The following is a 20736-nucleotide window of genomic DNA, read 5'->3' as shown; positions in this document are numbered from 1 at the left end:
CACGTGGCTAGGAGGCCTGGGTCCAGCCTCAGCAGGAGCTGCAGGACACACCCAGGCTGGGCCCTGCAGCCTGGAGCCCCCAACCACAGCCTCCCCTCACCCAGAGCTCAGCCCCTTCCCTTGTCAAGGCCAGGATGAGGGGTTCCTTGGGCAGACAAACTGAGCCCACCTCCCTGGCAGCCCCCCGGGGTGGGATCCTCCCTGCTGCTTTCCTCCATGGCAGCAGTGTGCAGAGCTGTGTGGCCTGGGCAGGCTCCTGTCCTCTCTGGGCCTTTCTGAATCCTGGGTTTGTAAGGATGGCTCCAATAAGGGCTATGTGTCCCCTGCCCTTGTCTCAGATGTACCGTGTCTTCCTTAGTAAAGTGGGCACAGTTCTTCCTAGGCAGTCCACCATACGCAGGGGCTGGGTGCATCCTCTTGGGGCTGGTGGCTGCCAGGGAGGACCCAGGTCTACCCTCCCTTCCCCAGGGACGGGCCTGGCCCCTCCAAGTACTCCTTGTGGGCCAAAAGCCTGTGTACAGAGGCATTAAGCGTCTGTTGAATGAACGGTGGACGACAGCCTTTGCCATAGTTGCCCGACCAGGCATAACATCCAGGAAGGCTGTGGGAACGGCTTGTTTCCCCAGGGCAGGCCCCCTCCCATGTGGCTGTAGGAATGCACCCCTCCCAACTGGGCCCTCTGGCGAGGACACACAGCAGGCCTGGGGACCCGGATGTGGCTGGACCTCAGCTATGTCCCAGGGACTTCAGTCCCATTTCCCCTCCACCCCCATCCTGGCCTCCAGACCCAGCCTCTGGTCCCAACCTCCATTCTCTTCGTAGGTCTTTCCCGAGTCGTGTATTTGGCTCTCACCTACCACAAAAGACCCCAAAAAGCCTTGCCAGAAACATCTTAGGGAAGGGGTCCTCACCCCAGGGCTGGGGGTGGGAGACACGGGCAGCCACTATCCTCACGGGCACAGAGAAGGGGGGCCACAGGGCCAGATGAGGTTATCAGAGGGTTGAGGCTGCGCCTGCCCCAGGCCAGGTCCCGCAGAACGCATCAAGTCAGGTAAACAGGAGGGGCTGGGCCAGTCTTGGTGGGGAGGCAGACTCCACACCATCCGCCTTTTGGGCGAGCAGGCCCACTTGAGGTCTGCCTGGGGCCAGAACGGTGGCAGGTGGAGCTGCAAGGCTGATTGCACACTGCCCCAAGCCTCTTGGCTCCAAACCTGAGGAGGAAGCCCAAGGGCCTGTCCTGGGCTGGGGTCTGAAGCAATGATGCTTTCCTGGGAGCCTGTTGTTGGATGGGCCGCTGTCTGCCCCAGCCATGACAGCCTGGATCTTGGCACAAGTCTTCAAAAAGAGATCCCTACCTCTGACTTGCCACTCCCAAGGAGGGAGGGGAGTGGCCAGCTGGTGCCCTCCCTGGAGCCCAGCTTCACAGGACAGCACTGCTCTGGGGCTGCTGCAGTTTGGCTGCATGGGCCCCAGAAGGCAGCATTCTGATCTGGGGGTCCTGGGGCTGGGCATCCCCAAGAACTGGTGTGGCCCAGGAGCCAGACGAGGGTACAGGATGGGGATGGGAGTTGTCCCAGTTCTAGTGGCCCTGGTGCTTCTGCCACGGGTCCCACATGCCAGTGATGCCCACGCACCCCCACAAATGCTCCTCCCCGCCCTGTCAGGGGCCGGCAGCAGATGGCACGGGCGGATGTTAGGGTCTGCCCCAGAATCTGGCTGGCTGCATCTGGCTCCGCCCTGGCAGGGGCCCAGCATCTTCAGCCAGGGGCTCCACCAGCAGCGCTGCCAGCCCCAGCAGGGGAGGCTGCAGGCAGACATCCACGGGTGCTCACTGGGCCGGGCACTCAAGTTACCCACAGCTGCCTCTCAGGCACACTACTTGTCCCCTAAGTGGCCATGGTGGAAACAGCAGCTCCGGCCCCAGGATCCCAGGGTCATGGACCTAGGCTGAACTGGGCAGTGTCCTTACAGCTCTGGGAGGGTTGGGGAAGACGATGGGACAGGACCCTGCTAACTGGCCGCCTAGCTTCCCCTCCCAGAGACTTGTGAACAGGACGATCTGCTGTGGGTGCGTCTGAGGCCTGGGCTCCTCTGAGTGTGCACCTGGGGTATCCAGGCAGCCTGACACCTCTGGTCCATCTCGTGCTCCAGGCAGGGACCCAGCAGGGTGGGGCCGGTTCCCAGGACCCCTGGTCAAGGGTACTAGCTTCCCCGTGACAGTGGCAGGTGCCTCGTGCTCCCTGCTGGCAAGATCTGGGTGGGCACAGGAGGCCCTCAGCCTCCCCACAGGGAAGCCACCACTGGGCTAGAGTGAGTTTTGTGACACTTTGAGCAACAGCCTCTGGCGACGCCGGTGGGAAAGGATCTGCTGGGCCAGGAGCGGAGCTGTTTTTATTAGTGAGTGGGGGGGTGGAATGGGGTGAAGAAAACATCAGAGACACCTGCGCTGCGAGTTAAATACATTCCAGCATCTCACGCATCACGAGCTGCATCAGGAAAGGGCACAGCACGTGGCAGCCTCATCCTCATCTGTCCACACAGTGACAGATGTGCTACAGCATGGACACCAAGTCCCTGGGAGCCAAGATAGCAGCTCCAGCATCCCTCCCTCCCAGACTGGGCCGGGCCATACAGAGAAAGGGCAGCCTCTGCCATGGCAGCCCAAAATCACCTCTCCGAGCAACTGTCTGGGGTCCCCAGCCCCAGAGCTCCAGCAGAGTCCTGGCCTGGGGAAGCCCCCGTGCCACCTCAAGCCTCCAACAAGGCAGGCTCCTGGCCAACTGTGGCATCTGCCTTGACTGCCCAGAGCAGCAGGAAATTAGGTTTTGGGGGACACAAGGCAAGGCAGTAGTCTGACACACCCACAGCAGTCCAGCTGGCACTGTGTGGGCCTCATCCTGTCTGGAGTCCCCTCCCTCCCACAGTGGGCCAGACAGGAAGGCCTGGCAGTGACCAGATAAGTGGGTCCAGGTCTCAAGGCAGCCTGGCCCGCATCCTGCAAGGCTCTGAAGAGCCCCCCAGCTGTTAGTCTGCCCACTGCACAGGGCCCTGGGCCTCTCTGGTTCTGACGACTATAGGTGTGTGGGCTGTGGGGCTCTTGCAGCTGCTCCCCAAAATCGCCAGTCATTTCTACAGACACAGAAATCGAGACACTGAACAGAGAACAAATGGTGTCATTCGATAAAGCTGATGAGTCCGCTTCTCACATGGCACCCAGACCGTAAAGCAGTAGGGTCTGTGAAAGCCATCGCAGTGGCTGGCCGGGTCCTCGTGAGCCAAGCACACTGACTCCCGCAAGTGGTGTGCACGCACATGTGCCTGGACATACATGAAGACGTGGACATGGGGGTCTGACCTGGACATTCATGATGGAAACGTCTACAACAGAAGGTGCCCAGGACCCATCCATCTGGCGCACAAACGAAGATTTTTGGCTCAAAAACCTAAGCGTCCTCCAGCTACTGCTACCATCTGTCCCTCAGCTGACGACTGCCGATGCTTCCCAAGCAGAGCTGTCCAGTCCACTCATGGAGCTCCAACTGCCTGTCACTGTGGCACTAGCGTGCATACGATGAAAAGCCCACCGACGCCGCGCTCCTCTGCTCGGCCCCGCTGAGCCAGCGTGAGGGGCTGCCACTGCCTTCGGCCTACGGGCTGCTCGCCTGGAGGGGTCTCCACATCTCCACCCCCACAAGGCAATCCAGCAGCACTATGAAGAGACGCAATTCTGCCAATTCTAAGGTCACATTAAAACTTTCCCCAGAGATTATGATCACTGCCAGCTGAAAAACCCAATGTCCTTGCCCAGCCAAGCTGCATCCTGACATGATATGGTTTTAAAAGATGCTGTGTCATAGAAACTGACTGTGCCATTCAAGGAAATGCACATTGGTTAGCTTCCTAAGTTTTCGGGTCTCCAAACCAGTGACAGTCATGTGTCGCTTAGTGACATGAGAAATGTGTGCTCAGCCGCTGCTGTGTGATCATAGAGTGTCCTTACACAAGCCTCGATGGTGCGTGTAGTTTTATTTATGTGTTTTTCATCTGGAAAAGCAAGTGTCCCAGCAGCATGACTGAACATCAATCACTTCCCCTACTTGATCTACAAGAGGCCAACGCCAAGAGCCCAGGCCAGGCTTCCAAACACTGCACAAGAATGTCGTGGGCCCGCTGTCAGGGAAGTGTCCATCGCTGACCCAGACGCTGTTATGTGGTGCATGACTGTACAGTGTTTTCTCCCATAAACAGTTACCTGCCACGTAGCTACATGATTCAGAACATTTTGAACAGTTAATTTTGACATCTGAATAATTCCATAAAAACCGTAAAATCAGTTTGGTGTTGTCACAACAACATAGCATCACTTTACGACAGAATCACCTGGAAAAACAGAACAGCGAATACATACATCTTAAAAAATGCTGGGGCGGGCCAGGCACAGTGGCTCACACCTGTAATCCCAGCACTTTGGGAGGCTGAGGCAGGAGGATCATGTAATCCCAGCACTTTGGGGCGGCAGAGGCAGGCAGATCATGAGGTCAAGAGATCAAGACCATCCTGACCAAAATGGTGAAACCCCGTCTCTACTAAAAATACAAAAATTAGCTGGGCTAGTGGCACACACCTGTAGTCCCAGCTACTCGGGAGGCTGAGGCAGGAGAATCGCTTGAACCCAGGAGACAGAGGTTGCAGTGATTCCAGATCATGCCACTGCACTCCAGCCTGGTGACAGAGTGAGACTCCATCTCAAACCAACCAACCAAAAAAAACGGGTGAAAATCTAATGGATAATTCAACATTGCCACATAGAAACCTCGGTAAAACAGGCCAAACAAACGCGGACAGGCTGGACAGGCGGTCCTGGCGTCAGCGCACGACAGTCACATGGGGAGGGGCAGTGGCCAGGTCAGCCTTGGACGGGTACACCACCTTCAGGCTCCCTTCCAGGTCCACCACCCGGACCTGCTCCACCACCAGCGGGGAGGGCCCGTCCTTTCCAGCACTGGCATTCGTTCTGGGATCTGAAAGTTGTCCAGAGACTGCATCAGCTTCGGTATCTGAGAGTGATCCTTCCTCTTTATTTTCTAAAGTGTACTTGTTCATTTCTGCCATTTTCTGCAAATGAAAAATACCTCTTTAACCTGGAGATGAGAGGTGACCCAGGGAAGACATGCTGCTGTCAGCCAATGCAGTAAGCAAGAAAGAGGCAATCAGGACGGGTGGTAAGTCAGAGCAGAGCACCACTCACGCTCAAAACGCGTTTCTCAGGAGGAGCCACCACGCACTCACCAGAATGAGGGCATCCATGACATCCTTGCAAATCTGCAGACTGGTGGCACTTGTTACTTCCAAAAACAAATCAGAGGTCGTTTTCTTAACCTTAAAGAAAGATTTCAGAAAAGACAGTTATCAAATGTACACATCAGCAACTGCATCATTTGTTCTGAGGAAAAATCTACAAAACTGTGTGGCCAGGCAAAGTGGCTCGCACCTGTAAACCCAGCACTTTGGGAGGTGGATGTGGGAGGATCTCTTGAACTCAGGAGTTCAAGACCAGCCTGGGCAACACAGCGAGACCCCATCTCTACAAAAAAATACATCCCAGGACGTCGTGCAGCACTGAGCATAACAATGAACAGTGAGCCGCGGCTCTGAGAAGCCAGGGCCTTTGTCCCCTCCGGGCTGCGTTTTCTATTGCACACAATGAGACCTCACAATGCAGCAGACACTTGTGTGTGTTCATTCTTTTTCTTTCTTTTTTTTTTTTTGGAGACAGAGTTTCGCTCTTGTTGCCCAGGCTGGAGTGCAAGGGCGCAATCTCGGCTCACTGTAACCTCCGCCTTCTGGGTTCAAGCGATTCCCCTGCCTCAGCCTCCCAAGCAGCTGGCATTACAGGCATGCACCACCACGCCCGGCTAATTTTGTATTTTTAGTAAAGACAGGGTTTCTCCGTTTTGATCAGGCTGGTCTTGAACTCCCAACCTCAGGTGATCCGCCACCTTGGTCTCCCAAAATGCTAGGATTACAGGTGTGAGCCACCGCACCTAGCAGACTTGTGTTAATTCTACAGGGAACAACCTAGAAGACACACCAAGTTCACACACATGCCACCCTACCTTTGTCTTCTCACTGTTGGTTATTGGTGGGAAGGAAATCACATCACCGTCTGCATCCACAAGACACGGGTAATTTTCATTTCCATCCAGCAAGTGAAGGTATCTGTGTGGGAAGAAATACAAATGATAGGCCTAACTATAAAAGGTATATTGTGCAGGGTATGGTGGCATGTGCCTGTGGTCCCAGCACTCGGGAGGCTGAGACAGGAGGGCTGCATGGGCCCAGGAGTCTGCTGGGCTGTGCTGCGCCCATGGACTGTCTACACTAAGTCCGTCATCACTATGTTGAGCTCCTGGGAGCGGAGGACCACCAGGCTGCCTAAGGAGGAGTGAACCAGCCCAGGTCAGAAACAGAGCAGGACAAAAAGCTCCGGTGCTGATCAGTAGTGGGATTGCGCCTATGATTGGCCACCTCACTCCAGCCTGGGCAACATGGCGCGACCCCATCTTAAAAACAAAAAAGAAAAAAGGCACAGATGGGCGCAGTGGCTCACTCCTGTAATCCTAGCAGTTTGGGAGGCCGAGGCAGGCGGATCGCCTGAGGTCAGGAGTTCAAGACCAGCCTGGCAAACATGGCAAAACCCCGTCTCTACTAAAAACACAAAAATTAGCCAGGTGTGGTGGCAGCGCCTGTAATCCCAGCTACTCAGGAGGCCGAGGCAGGAGAATCGCTTGAACCCAGGAGGTGGAGGTTGCAGTGAGCTGAGATCGTGCCACTGCACTCCAGCCTGGGCGACAAGAGTGAGACTCTATCAAAAAAAAAAAAAAAAAAAGGCCGGGCGCGGTGGCTCAAGCCTGTAATCCCAGCACTTTGGGAGGCCGAGATGCGCGGATCACGAGGTCAGGAGATCGAGACCACCCTGGCTAACACGGTGAAACCCCGTCTCTACTAAGAAATACAAAAAATAGCCGGGCGAGGTGGCAGCGCCTGTAGTCCCAGCTACTCGGGAGGCTGAGGCCGGAGAATGGCGTGAACCCGGGAGGCGGAGCTTGCAGTGAGCTGAGATCCGGCCACTGCACTCCAGCCTGGGCTACAGAGCAAGACTCCGTCTCAAAAAAAAAAAAAAAAAAAGGCACACACCTGAAAACATACCTAAAGGGTAAACTGGACGAATCAAAAAGTTCTTTCCACAAATGAAGTGTAATATCAAGGGCCAAAGCATCACAAGCCTCAGAGAACAAACTATTCTGCAGCCTGTGTTTACAGAAATCACTGGGCTAGTTATGGATGATCATCTTGCTTAGAGCAGCGCCAAGGACCCTGACTTGGACACCCAGCAGCGAGGGGCACGGACTGGGCTGGCATTTATGTCGGTTTCCTAATGGCTACTTTCTATTCTATCCTGTCCTGCCCCATCCCGAGGGCGACCCGCCTCCTGCGGAATGGCCAATATCTCCGCTCCTAACACCTTCCACTTCCCTCACGTCAGGGCCATCTAGATGACAGACTGGTTCCACAACGTCTCCTTTCAGAAGAGAATGCTTTCTTTTTTTCTTTTTACCCTGTAAGAAGCTTCCGGCTCTGGTAGCATTAGGTGTTCCTGAGGAGCACAAACTAACTCAGTGGAGGCTGGCATGCTGCACCCCCCACGCCCGGCCCCACCCCACCAGGCGCGCTGCCCACCTGTGCAGGCCCGACACACTCTGCCGCTTCTTCTGCTTCCTCTGCTCCTCGGCCTCCAGCTGCAGCTGCCGCACCAGCTCCTTGGCCTTGGCTTCTTTCCGCCCCAGGGGAACAATCTATTGGGCAGAAACCCATAAACTCCACTAGGGTCACAGCCACAGAACTCGCCCGTCCGGTCAATTACAGCCTTAAGCCTCCACGAGCCCTCCCAACTCCCACCCTCATTCATCTCTACAGCAGGCAGGGAGCATCCCACGGGACACGCAGCAAGAAGCTGCATGCAGGCTGCGATCGCAGCATCCCTGGGAGACCTGACGCCCAAACACACCGATCCTACCGAGGCAGGGCTTAACCTCAAACCCAGCCATGCACAACCGTTTCCAGAGGTCTGCCATCCTCACAAGGCCAAAAGAGGAGAGAAAGCCTGAGCAGCCGGGACCGCATGCACTGCACAGAATTCAACATCCAGGATAGCACCACGATACAGCAACTCACACTACTGCCAACCCCACGCACAGGGTTTTACAATCGGGACAAAGACCAAGATTTCTGATTAAAGGGTAGTGAGCGAGTGAAGGAAACCATTTTCCCACAACTGCTCCTCCACCGAGTCCTCTCACAGCTGTGCACCGCTTCCAGGAACTGCAAACGTGGCCTGTTTCATTATTTCATGTCTTTGCAAGAACAGCATCGGATTCTACTCTAAAGAAAATGTTCAGGCCAGGCGCGGTGGCTTATGCCTGTAATCCCAGCACGGTGGGAGGCAGAGAAGGGTGGATCACCTGAGGTCAGGAGTTCGAGACTAGCCTGGCCAACATGGAGAAACCGTCTTTACTAAAAACACAAAATTAGCTGGATGTGGTGTGCATGCCTGTAATCCCAGCTACTTGGGAGGGTGAGGCAGGAGAATCGCTTGAACGCGGGAGGCAGAGGTTGTGCTGAGCCGAGATTGTGCCATTGCACTCCAGCCTGGGCAACAAGAGTAAAACTCCGTCTCAAAACAAAAAAGAAAGAAAATGTTCAGGCCAGGCATGGTGGCTTACGCCTGTAATCCCAGCACTTTGGGAGGCTGAGGTGGGTGGATCATCTGAGGTCTGGAGTTCGAGACCAGCCTGACCAACATGGAGAAATCCCGTCTCTACTAAAAATACAAAATTAGCTGGGTGTGCTGGCACATGCCTGTAAACTCAGCTACTCGGGAGGCTGAGGCAGGAGAATCACTTGGACTCAGGAGGTAGAGGCTGCGGTGAGCTGAGATTATGCCATTGCACTCCAGCGTGGGTGACAAGAATGAAACTCCATCTCCAAAAAAAAAAAAAAAGAAAAGAAAAGGTTCGGGCTCCAGTATTAGCACAGCGTCTTTCAACACCAAGGAGACCCTTGAGCAGACCCTGCAAAGGAGGCTGCAACACCTTGAGGTCCTGTGGGGGCCGGGCGCAGTACAGCAGGGGCCCTTTGACAGCGCGGAGCTCGTGGGTGGCAAGGGTGGCGGCCGTCCTCTTCTCACAGAGATCTTCGTGGAGCTTGGTCTGTAACACAGGAGCAGTGATGAGCGAGGTCTTTTGTGCCCAGCGAGGAGTTCACGCTTGACCCTCGGCCGGGCTGTGCACCAGGAAACCCTCCCAGTCCAAGGTCTTCAAAACCCCGCCACACCCCTTTCCGAGACGGGGCTCCCCTCCAACTCCTCTCCACCCGGCCAGCCAGGCACTCACGTTGTGGAATCAAGATAGTTTTCATCAGGAAAACTATCTTAACCTATCAATCAGCAGACTTTCTCCCTTCTCTAATTCTAGACGTAATATTTGAGATTTTAAAGAATCCATCTTGAACTTTAAATAAAGGCTAAGCTTTAAGTTTTAAAGCCCTGGCTGTGGTGCCTGTTCCCTTCCTCCCTAAACTGCAGGCAGAAGGACTCGCATGACAGTCACTCTCAGCCTGCCATGCACTGTCACTGCCACTGCGGGGCACGCGGGACTTTCCCCTGGGCACAGATGTGGTTTGTATTTTAAAAGTTGGTCAGGTGTCACAGAAAAACAACAAACTGGGAAGTTAGTCTTGCCAAAACCTAAACAATTCACAGAAGAATGTGCTGGCAAGAGTTGATGACTTTAATACTATCTTACATAAAACAAAATGTGTCATTTACTGCAGAGGTCAGAAGACCCACCAAAATATCAAAAAATCAAGGAATCCTGATTTCTTTTCCTTTTTTTTTTTTTTTTTTTTCTTTGAGATGGAGTCTTGCTGTGTCAGCCAGGCTGGAGTGCAGTGGTGTGATCTCAGCTCATTGCAACCTCCACCTCCCAGGTTCAAGTGATTCTCCTGCCGCAGCCTCCCCAGTAGCTGGGATTACAGGCACTCGCCACCATGCCAGGCTAATTTTTGTGTTTTTAATAGAGATGGGGTTTCACGATGTTGGCCAGGCTGGTCTCGAACTCCTGACAGGTGATCCACCCATTGCAGCCTCCCAGAGTGCTGGGATTATAGGCATGAGCCACCACACCAGCTGGAACCCTGATTTTCAACTACAATGAAGCTATCCAGGAATTAGGATAGGCCAGGTGTGGTGGCTCACGCCCATAATCCCCACACTTTGGGAGGCTGAGGCGAGTGGACTGCTTGAGGTCAGGAGTTCAAGACCAACCTGGCCAACATGGTGAAACCCTATCTCTTTTAAAAATACAAAAAAATTACCCGGACATGATAGCGGGCCCCTGTAATGTCAGCTATTCAGGAGGCTGAGGCAGGAGAATCACTTGAACCCAGGAGGCAGAGGCTACAGTGAGATTAGACTGTGCCACTGCACTCCAGCAGTGGAGACAAAGCGAGACTCCTGGAAAAAAAAAAAATTAGGATAAACCATTAACCCCATATGTGGAGGAGCAAGGGATAGGGCCAGTGACTAGGACTAACCAGGCCAGGCTGCGGGCATCTGGGAAGAGGCCATCTCCAAGCTGGGGACACCTGCCTCCTGGAGGGGACTGAGGCCTCACCCCTTCCTCAGCAACACCTGAGCCAGAACCTGCTCTATTCCCTCTTTGGAGCTGAGGAGACTTAGGCACACAGACATCTGGCTGGGCCCCACACTCCACTGCTGCTCCTTCGGACACGCTCGCCCCAGGATGTGTCCCAGCCTGCGGCATCCCACACCTCTGTCCTCGTCATCTGAGGACCCCACGGGCACCCACCTGTGAGGTGAGGAAGCGCTTGAGCGCATTCCCCGGCTGCAGGTCCATGCCTCGCACCACGGCCCCCACGATGTAGGGCCGCACGTCCCGGACCTCGGGGCTCACTCTGACTGTCAGGGGTGCGGGGTTTTCAGAGACGTGCAGGACCCTGAGCAGCAGCCGGCCGGCATCTCCCACGTCCTGCTCTTCCCCATCGCCGCCCTCCCGCCTCTGCTTCCTCTCCCTCCTCTTCTTCCGGCTGTCTTCCTTCTCCGAGCCCTCGGCACGGCCCTTGCCCTTCCCGCCACCGCGGCCTCCGACGCGCAGGTACTCCAGGATGGATCTTGTCTGGCAGCCGCTGACCATCTTCTCCAGGCGCTTGTCTCTCAGCTTGTTCCCGCGGAAATTGATCTCCTTGAGCTTGGGGCAGTCCGCAAGCTCCGCAGGGATCTCGCTCAGCTGGTTGTTGGAAAGGTCCAACGTCTGCAAAGAGAAATGAGGATGCGTCAGACCCCCAGACCCTGGGAAAAGAGTCCAGGGTCAGCTCCAGAGGCAGGGGGACCACTCATCACTCACAAGAGCCACCACTGGCCTGTCTGTGGGGACGTCCCTGGGGAACCACAAGTTATTCACCTGTGAGTCGCTTCCCCAGCTGTGCAGCCCCACATCAAAGGCACTATCCAAGGAGGCCCTCCGAGGGGAAGCTGTCAGCCACGGTTAACAGTGATCTCTGCAAAAGCTTCTGACTCAAACACGTCACCCTCTTCAACAACCACAGCAGCACTGAGATCAATCATCAGGTTAGAGAACAGAAAGGCGACAAGGGATGAGGGATGTTTGGCTGTGAAACGTGACCTCGTGTCAGGACCTACCAGGACTGCTCAGGTGAGAAGCAGGTTCCCCAAAGTGGTGGGGTTTTTTTTTAATTAAATGAGCTAAAAAAAAAAATACAGCAAAATCTCTCAAGAGCATTCTTCTTCATATTGAAGTACAAAATTGCCCACAGTGACACACACAGTGTTCTCGGGGGAAGGAAAGGGGAAAGCCGACTTCAATGGCGATGGGTTCTCAGCCTTCGTCTGACCCAGGGCAGGTGCATCGGGGCCACCACTGTGTGCCACACAGATGCCCGGGAAGCCCCGTGGCCCACGGGAAAGCTCTTTCTATGACCATGACTGATCAGACTTTGGCAAAACGTGCAGGTGACCTCACTGAAAGCATGGAAGGGCTCCAGTGGCACCGGATGCACTCGTAGGGTGTCTCTCCCAGGGTCTGGGCAGTGCAGGGAACGTGTGTGCGAGGGCAGCCACCTCCATGACATGAGGCTGCCGCTGCGGGTTCAGGCAAAAGGGGCCCATCCGCCTCCACTCTGCTCTTTCCTGGCTTGGTACCCAGGCCCCACAGCCTCACCCCACAGGCACTGCCAGAAAACTCTTCCGTCCCAGCTTCCTCTAGGGCTGGAGGAAGACCCTGCTTGGGATGTAAGGCCTGACCCTCGGGGGTCTCTGGCAGCCTGGCTGCCGGCTCTGCCCCCAGAGAGGAGGCAACAGCATGTGGGCCCCCGGAAGCCAGCACTCACCCTTGGTTGGTGTGGCTGGTGAGTCCCAGTCACACTGTGTGTGGAGGAGACAGGTGGGGCTGGACCTGATTGACTCTGAACAGAGATGGGAGGAGCTGATTACCCAGAGGACACCTTCTGCTTCGCCTGGAATGGACGGCAGGGGTGATGGAATTTCTCAAGCCCCAAGTTGTGAAGGAAATGAAAAAAGGAACCTGCCGGAATCCTCTGGCTCAAGCAATCAAGCTGCTCAGTGGCAGGTAAGGGCAGCATGGCTCAGAAATGCGACGGTGCTCACAAGCGGGAAGGGCAGCACGGCTCAAACATGGGAGGGTGCACTGGACAAGTTCCCACAGGGAGAGCAGAGACCCAGGGAGGAAGCGGACAACTTAACAGTTAAGGAAGAACAGCATGTGTAAAATACAAGGGATCAAGTGCCCTCCGCGAGAGAAGGGGCAGTCTAAGCAGCAGTGGTGCCTGCTGGGGAAGAACGGGAGGCGGGGGCTGAGACCAAGCCCAGCTGCTGAGCACTACCTGAGCTACGCGTCCATCGGCTCTAACAGAACTGCCACAATTTTGTGCTTCTCCAGACAGGACAGGATGGGCTGGGCTGGTGTGGACTGGTTGGACTGGTGACTCCAGCCCAGACCTCCCTTCCAGCCCCACATGGGACGGGAGACAATCTACCCCTGGAATCCAGGTGGTCTCACAAAATACCAGGAGCTGTATCACCAACACTGTCGCCAGCCTGCAGCACCATGAACAGCGCGGCCGTGAGCTCAGGCTTCTAGAGCTCCTCGCCTCCCTGTCAAGAGCCCTGGCTCCAGCGTTAGAACCAGCCTGGGCCAGCAGCCCAGGGCACAGCTCGCCTGGCAGAGGCCACGGGAAGCTCTCGGGTTGGAAGGTCGTGGGTGCGGGCATCTGAGGTTCTGCTCAGTGGGCTTCTGCACTGCCCTAAGGGGCTTTGGTCAAAAAGCTTGAGAGTTCCCCTCAAGTGAAACCTCCTTACTGCCTGCAAACATGCAGTGGAGCGTCTCCCCCAGCTGACGAAGAGCAAGTTCCTTAAGACCCAGGACCAGCAGCAGAGGCAAAGGAGGCAGGCAGGGCCCCACTGGGGCGCCCATTGCAGCCCGAGCCAGGTTCAGCCCACAGCCTGCAGTAAGTCCCCAGAATGACAATGGCGGGCACTCGGAGAAGGGTCTTCCTTCCAGGCAAAGACTGTCAGAGAAAGGGCATCTGAGCAGCTCAGGACCTGCCTGGAGGCTCTGTGGGAGTTGGGGGACAGGAAGGGAAGCGGGGGAAGGAAAGCAAGAGGGAGGGCAAGAGAGTCACCATCTGGGTGGGGTGCAAAGCCGCAGATGTTGGGGAGTCCTTGTCAGAAATGCGAAGCCCTGCTGACGAGGTCACACGCTGGCCCCTCAGCCCAGCGCTGGGCACCCAGTGGCAGCCTCAGCAGGAAATGAAGCCAGAGGTTTCACATATGAAGGGTGGGATGAGGGTAGCATCAGTTTTCAATTGTGCGAGGGAGTAAGCAGGAGCGCCTGCAAGGATGTGAGGTGCACACTGGCTTCAGAGAGGATGAGTTACATGGGGTCGCTGGGGGTCGTCCTGACACCTGATGGGACGAACTGCCATCACCTGTCACCTGGAGCTGACACTCTTCTGCAGGAAACACAACCCCCGCAGTGGCTAAGCTGATGGCAGCAACATGGGGCCTGACTCTGGCCTGGCACACTGGCTGCCTTCCGGGCCCATGGCTTTTGCAGGGGACCTGCTGCTGGGGAAGGATCCTAACTTCATGGTGGCGACAGGCTTACATAAACCAACCCAACAAAGAGCGCCAGTCCCTGAGTGAGCCCCACTCCCTCCGGCAGCAACTGAGACACTCGGAAGCGGAGGGGAGAGCGTCTGGCTTCAGGAGGGTTCGCGTTGAGGCTGAACTCCCCGTGCAGCTTGGCCTTGGGAGGGGAGTGGCCCAGGGCCTGAAAGGACATCTTTACTAAGGCACCGTCCTGCCCACATCAGCTGTTCAGGTAACATCTGTCCCACCCATCCCTCATTCCCACACGGACAGCACCACAGGCCTGCGTGATGGCCACTTACAATGCAGTCAGGAGAGGTGTGACGTGCCCCCATCCTTGGCTCACCACAGTGCTGGCAGCTGAACCCCACAGGCCACAGCAGCGGGAAGCAGCCGGGGAGGGCCAGCCAGGTGCTCTCAGAGCTCAGCAAGTCACGTGGCTCTGAGGCCAGGACGCTGGGGAAGCCAGGCTCCACGCAGGCAGAGCTACAGGTGAGGCCACAGGACAGCAGAGGCCTCGTCCCCAGTGGCTGGGAGGAAAGAGGGTCAGGGCCTTTGCACTGCAGGTCCCAGCCCAGGCTTGGGGGTGCTCCCTGGGGAATGGGTGTGGGGATGAGCACCAGGAACCAGGCTGAGCTGCTTCCACTTGCAGTCTCGTCCCTCTGGGTGGGGGAAGGACAGGCAGAAGCCTCTGTGCTGTTATTCTGGCGGCCTCTAAAGAGCCAGCCCTCCCAATGAACCGGAACTGGGCTTGCACTTAGTTAACCCACAAAACGCAGGAAAGTGGCAGGTGGCACGTTCCAGGTCAATGCCTGAAGAGCTGGCAGCTGCTGCTTTTGTGCTGAGGAGCCCTGAGTCCTGCGACAGAAAGGGAGGGAGAGGCCCCGAGATGACACATGGAGAAGCCCACCCACCCCGGCAGCCCAGCGCTGAGCCCATGCCAGCTGAGCACAGCCACACAAGCGACCAGCAGCAAGAGCTGCAATGTCCACTGTCCAGCGGAGCCAGCCCAGAGTGCAGGGCTGCTGCTGCTTGAAGCCTCGTGGTTTCAGAGTCAAGCAGCCACGATGACCAGCACCACCTCCGGTCTCCCTCCCTCTTCGTGTCCTGCATTACCCTCCCAGCCTTCCTACAGAGGAGCAAAGAGCTTTCAAGAGCCAACGGCACACAGTCACAGAGAGGCAGGGCTGGAGCCCATGCCTTCTGTTTTTATTCCTTTCCTCCCCCTTCTTTCTCTCTCCTTCTTTTTGAGATGAAGTTTCGCTCGTTTCCCAGACTGGAGTGCAGTGGCGCCATCTCGGCTCACCGCAAGCTCTGCCTCCCAGGTTCAAGCGATTCTCCTGCCTCAGCCTCCCAAGTAGCTAGGATTACAGGCACGCGCCACCATGCCCAGCTAATTTTGTATTTTTAGCAGAGATGGTGTTGAACTCCCGACCTCAGGTAATCCGCCTGCCTCAGCCTCCCAAAGTGCTGGGATAACAGGCGTGAGCCACAGTGCCTGGCCTTTCTCTTTCTTTAAGACAGGGTCTAGCTCTGTTGCCCAGGCTGGAGTGCAGTGGTGTGATCATAGCTCACTGCAGCCTCAACCTCCCGGGTTTAAGCGTTCATCCCACCTCAGCCTCCTGAGTAGCTGGGACCACAGGGGCACACCACCACACCCAGCTAATTTTTCTATTTTTTGTAGAGACAGGTTTTTGCCACGTTGCCCAGGATGGTCTCAAACTCCTGGGCTCAAGTGATCCGCCCGCTTCAGCCTCCTGAAGGGCTGGGATGCCAGGCATGAACCACTGCACCCAGCCTGCCTTCCGTTTCTGAGCTCAGTTTTTTGGTTTTCTACACTCCCCATCTCCCCACAGCACCAGGAAGGACATCAAATGCATTGGCCTTTGTGTGCAAAACTCCAGTGTGTGTAGCTACATTGCTGGGCACAGTTCTGGTAGCCACTCCTCAGAAAGGTCCCCAAAAGGACATCTGAGTCCAACAAGGATTCCAATAGCTCTTGCATGACCCTCCAAGAAACAGGTCTCCTGATAGCCACTGGAAGCCTAAAATGTATGAACAGAATGGCCTAGGGGAAAGGGCACTTGGTCACCTCTTTTGGGATTTGGAAAACAAGACACACTCTTTGACTTGAATGACATTGTTTTGGGCACCACAAAGAGTACTGCTTTATTGGGCAGGTGCTAGAGAGAGCTGTAAACACAATTTTTTTTTTTTTTTTGAGACGCAGTCTCAGTTTGTCACCCAGGTTGGAGTGCAGTGGCGCAATCTCCGCTCACTGCAACCTCCACCTCCTGGGTTCAAGCGATTCTCCTGCCTCAGCCTCCCGTGTAGCTGGGACTACAGGCATGCACCACCACACCCAGCTGATTTTTGTATTTTTTAGTAGAGACAGGGTTTCACCTTGTTGGCCAGGATGATCTCGATCTCTTGACCTCATGATCTGCCCGCCTCGGCCTCCTAAAGTGCTGGGATTACAAGCGTGAGCCACCATGCCCAGCCCACAACACTTTAAGAGCTTGAATACTGAAAGACATCTATGAATTTGAAAAGAAAGATTGTAACCGACTGGGCGCTTACATGATGTAAGGTACAATGTTAAGATACAGGCCTACTACATCAACATTCTGGAAAACCAAAAGTATCTGTCAGGTGGGAAAGTGGGGGTAGACCATGTTGTACCCAACATCACACCTTTGTCCTAGAGGGATGCCTACAGCCCCGAGGACCAAGGAAAATGCCAGTGAACTCACCTCTTCCAGGAAATGCCAATGAAACCACCTTTGCAAAACCTGTAACAGTGACAAAATTACGGTGGTGGAAAAGATCTGATCTAACCAATCCCCATCTTCAGCCTTCAAACTACCTTTTTTTTTTTTTAAATTTTTATTTTTAGACAGAGTTTCACTCTTGTTTCCCAGGCTGGAGTGCAGTGACATGATGTTGATTCACCGCAACCTCCGCCTCCCGGGTTTAAGCGATTCTCCTGCCTCAGCCTCCCGAGTAGCTGGGATTACAGGCACGTGCCACCACGCCCAGCTAGAGACAGGGTTTCTCCATGTTGGTCAGGCTGGTCTACAACTCCCGACCTCAGATGATCTGCCTGCCTTAGCCTCCCAAAGTGCTGGGACTATAGGCATGAGCCACCAGGCCTGGCCCTTCAAACTACCTTTAATTATTCCTGGGCTTGGGCCAAGCTAACTTTGGGAGACATTTATAGTTTAAATGATAATAATCCTTCTATAAAACTCAATTGCCTTTGTAAAGCTAATGAGGGTCCACCAGGCTAGGAGGATGGAGGAGCCTGAATTCTGCTAAAGTGCAAACATATATGACTGTCAGTCATTATTCTGGAGATGACAAGATATGTGACCTCCCCAATTACTCCTGCAGATAACATCACTACCAGTACTGTAGAACCTAAGATTGGCCTTCGGAGCTGTCTTTTTCAGGGTTTTTGCATGTCTGATCAATGGCACTACCTGAAACCAAAATGAGCTCCCGTGGCCCCACCCAGAAGTGACTCAGTGAGCAGGAGGGCCATTTCCCACACCCCTACGATTGCACCTCAACCAATCAGCAGTAAGCACCCATTGCCTAGCCACCCTCCCCTTCCCCCAGACTATCCTTGAAAAACCCCAGCCTCCAAATTTTGGGGGAAACTGGTTTAGTAATAAAACTCAGCCGGGCGTGGCGACTCATGCCTGTAATCCCAGCACTTTGGAGGCTGAGATGGGCAGATTATGACGTCAGGAGATCGAGACCATCCTGGCTAACATGGTGAAACTCCATCTCTACTAAAAATACAAAAAATTAGCCAGGCATGGTGGCAGCGCCTGTAGTCCCGGTTACTCGGGAGGCTGAGGCAGGAGAATGGAGTGAACCCAGGAGGCGGAGGTTGAAGTGAGCTGAGATCGCGCCACTGCACTCCAGCCTGGGCGAGACTTCATCTCAAAAAAAAAAAAAAAAAAAAAAAAAAATGGAGGAAGAAATGCAGGACTGCCTTAAGGATGAAACCAAAAGAGAAGATGCAGAGATGCAGAGACCATCCGGCTGGGTTTAGGTTGTGGTTCTGCCATGTGGCTTCCCCACTATCTTTTAGGCAACAGATTTAACGGGGCACCTGTTATAGGCCAAGCATTATCCCGGGGCCTGGGGATCCCAGATTAATTAGTAAACAGACCCTGGACAATCTAGTCTGGAGAAAAACCCAAGTTACTTGCTTACTTTGCGCAAGCCCTTTGACTTTCTGTAAAACAGCAATAACCACTCCTACCTTGGAAAGCTGCTATTAGGATGATGCTATTAGGATGAAGTGAAATACAATCTTTGAGATCACAGCATGTGGCATTATGCAAAACCCAGGGTGCCCCCTTCACCACAAGACTCCAGTCACTTCACAAGTATTAAATACAAAAAAGACAGGTTTCGACGCCCGACCTACGGGAGAAGCCAAGTTTGCTAACAATTACAAAATAGCGTACCACGTGTAAAAGTCCAGTTGTTAACAGAATGAGGGGGAGTTCAGAGACCACCTAGTATGTTGGTGTGGCCAGGAGAAGGGGGAGTTGGAAGGCGGCAACTACTTCCCAGGGTGATGCCCCCGCAGTTGGCTCCTTTCAGCCTTGCAGGAATTCCCTGGGCCCAGTGCCCCAGGGGGCGTCACTAGGAAGGGCTCGGTCCCGAAAGGGGTTCCTTCTCCAGGGCTATTCCAAGGCCCCATCCCGCCCCGCCCGGGCAGCTCCCGCTGACCTTGAGCGAGGCCAGGTGGGCGATGTCGGGGCTGAGTTCTCGGAGGCAGTTGTCAGCAGCCGCCAGTTCACTGAGGAGGGGCAGCGCGCCGGGGCGAAAGAGCTCCGCCGGGAAGGAGTCGAGGCAATTGCCGGTAAGGTTGAGGCTCTGCAAGCGCGGGGCGCAGCGCGCCAGGTCGGCTGGCAGCTCGCGCAGCCGGTTGCCGCTGAGGTTGAGGCTCTGCAGCTGCGGAAGGCCAGGCGGCTCGGCGGGGCCCAAGCCTTGGCCCGGCGGCAGCGCTTCCAGCGCGTTGCCCGACAGGTCGAGTACCCGAAGGGCAGGCAGCGGCCCTAGCTCGGGGCTCAGGCCGGGCCCCAGCGCGTTGCGCCGGAGCACGAGGCTGTGCAGCTGCGGCAGGCCCTGCGCCAGGCCAGGCCCCGGCGCGCGCAGGCTCCCGCAGCCGCTCACTTCCAAGTAGTGCAGCAGCGGCAGGGTGAAAAGCCGCGGCGGCAGCTGCCCACCCGCCGCTCGCACTCGCTCCTCCAGCCCGGGCCCCGTCAGCAACAGCTCCCGCCGCCGCTCCCGCTCAGCCAGCTCCAGCTCCGGCCAGGCCTCGGACACCGCCGCCGCCGCCATGGCGCCTCAACTACTGGCAGGCACCCACCCACCAGGGTGCTTCCGGGGCAGCGCGCGCCACTTCCGGCCTGTGCCGAGAAAGCCCATAGAGAAGTCGCCTGGCTGCTAGAGTGCCGCCGCGCGTGCCATATCGGAGAGGGGCGTCTCCTGCGTGGAGCGGCGGAGAGGCTGGGGAGCGGCCCGCTCTCTCCGCGGGTGGGGGTGAGGGTGGGGGCTATGACCCCAAAAGTATCTGAGACAGGACTCAATGAAATGTAAAAAGTTTATTTTTCCAAGTTTAAGGACACACCATTGTCACAGCCCTAGGAGGTCATTGTAATGGTGCCCAGGGAAGATGGGGTGCAGCTTGGTTTTGTACATTTTAGGGAGACGTGAGACATCAATCAACACTTGCAAGTGTACCTTGGTTCGGTCCAGAAAGGCAGGACAATTCCAGGAGGGGGCTTCCAGGTCACAAGTACAGAAGAGACCGGAGGGTGAATTCTTTTGAGTCTTTGATCAGCCTTTCACTGACTACGCAATTTCTTATACGTGTGAGACGCAGGTAGGGGAATAGTCGCTTATGCTTTAGTCTGGCTCATTGAATCTGCATTTCTACATAAACGATAGAACAAAGGAAGCGATCAGAAATGCATTTGTCCAGGTGAGCAGAGGAATGACTTTGAGTTCAGTCCTTTGTCCCGCATCTGTGAAGGGAAGCTATCAATTTGCATTGCCAGGGTGGAATTCAACAAAACTGTTTTAGGGTAAAGATCTTGAGGCCCACTGGGAATTTCTCTGTGGGCAAATTGTGAGGGAGGTGTGTAGCTTTAAAAATATATATTTGTAACTATCTTATTTGGGAATAAGATGGGAGGCCGATTTGCCTGAAGCAGTTCCCAACTTGACTTTTTCCTTTGACTTAGTGATTGTGGGGTTTTGAGATTTATTTTCCTTTCACAGGGTGGGGTGTGGGCAGATTGAAGAGCCAGAGTCTGTCCTCCACTGTGCCCTGGCCGGCTTGTTTTGGAATTTCTGCACTTTTGAGTGGTGTAAACCAAAACCAAAATTCTTTTTTTTTTCTTGAGACAGAGTCTCGCTCTGTCGCCCAGGTTGGAGTGCGG

The 20736-nt window shown here is 55.2% G+C and overlaps 1 protein-coding gene across 2 annotated transcripts; it reads right to left on the bottom strand.

Moving 5' to 3' along the window:
• Positions 1 to 4009: 4009 nt before the first annotated feature.
• On the bottom strand, positions 4010 to 19668 carry LRRC47 (leucine rich repeat containing 47). Of its 2 annotated transcripts, XM_077978246.1 has the most exons (8): positions 19019 to 19668; positions 17020 to 17058; positions 10929 to 11390; positions 9153 to 9269; positions 7741 to 7856; positions 6117 to 6219; positions 5290 to 5379; positions 4010 to 5115 (listed from the first exon to the last, which is right to left on the bottom strand). In XM_077978246.1, exons 1-8 carry the CDS (start codon positions 19631 to 19633, stop codon positions 4867 to 4869), a joined length of 1791 nt encoding a protein of 596 aa, XP_077834372.1. In that variant the 5' UTR covers positions 19634 to 19668; the 3' UTR covers positions 4010 to 4866. The 2 variants fall into 2 exon arrangements, with proteins under 2 accessions (XP_077834372.1, XP_028696623.2); XM_028840790.2 differs by lacking the exon at positions 17020 to 17058.
• Positions 19669 to 20736: the final 1068 nt, after the last annotated feature.

Source organism: Macaca mulatta, chromosome 1, assembly GCF_049350105.2.
Source record: "Macaca mulatta isolate MMU2019108-1 chromosome 1, T2T-MMU8v2.0, whole genome shotgun sequence".
Taxonomy (NCBI): Eukaryota; Metazoa; Chordata; class Mammalia; order Primates; family Cercopithecidae; genus Macaca; species Macaca mulatta.
Note: the sequence above shows the minus strand (reverse complement) of the source record. Positions and strands in the feature narration are given on the sequence as shown.

What these genes read in the sequence shown, in the direction of transcription:
- LRRC47 (XM_077978246.1), bottom strand. Translation starts at nt 19,633, where the DNA reads ATGGCGGCGGCGGCGGTGTCCGAGGCCTGGCCGGAGCTGGAGCTGGCT. An exon ending in CCCACCTGGCCTCGCTCAAG is followed by an intron (nt 17,059 to 19,018) that starts GTCAGCGGGAGC and finishes TCACTGTTACAG; the next exon opens with GTTTTGCAAAGGTGGTTTCA. An exon ending in TCATGGATGCCCTCATTCTG is followed by an intron (nt 5,116 to 5,289) that starts GTGAGTGCGTGG and finishes TTTCATTTGCAG; the next exon opens with AAAATGGCAGAAATGAACAA.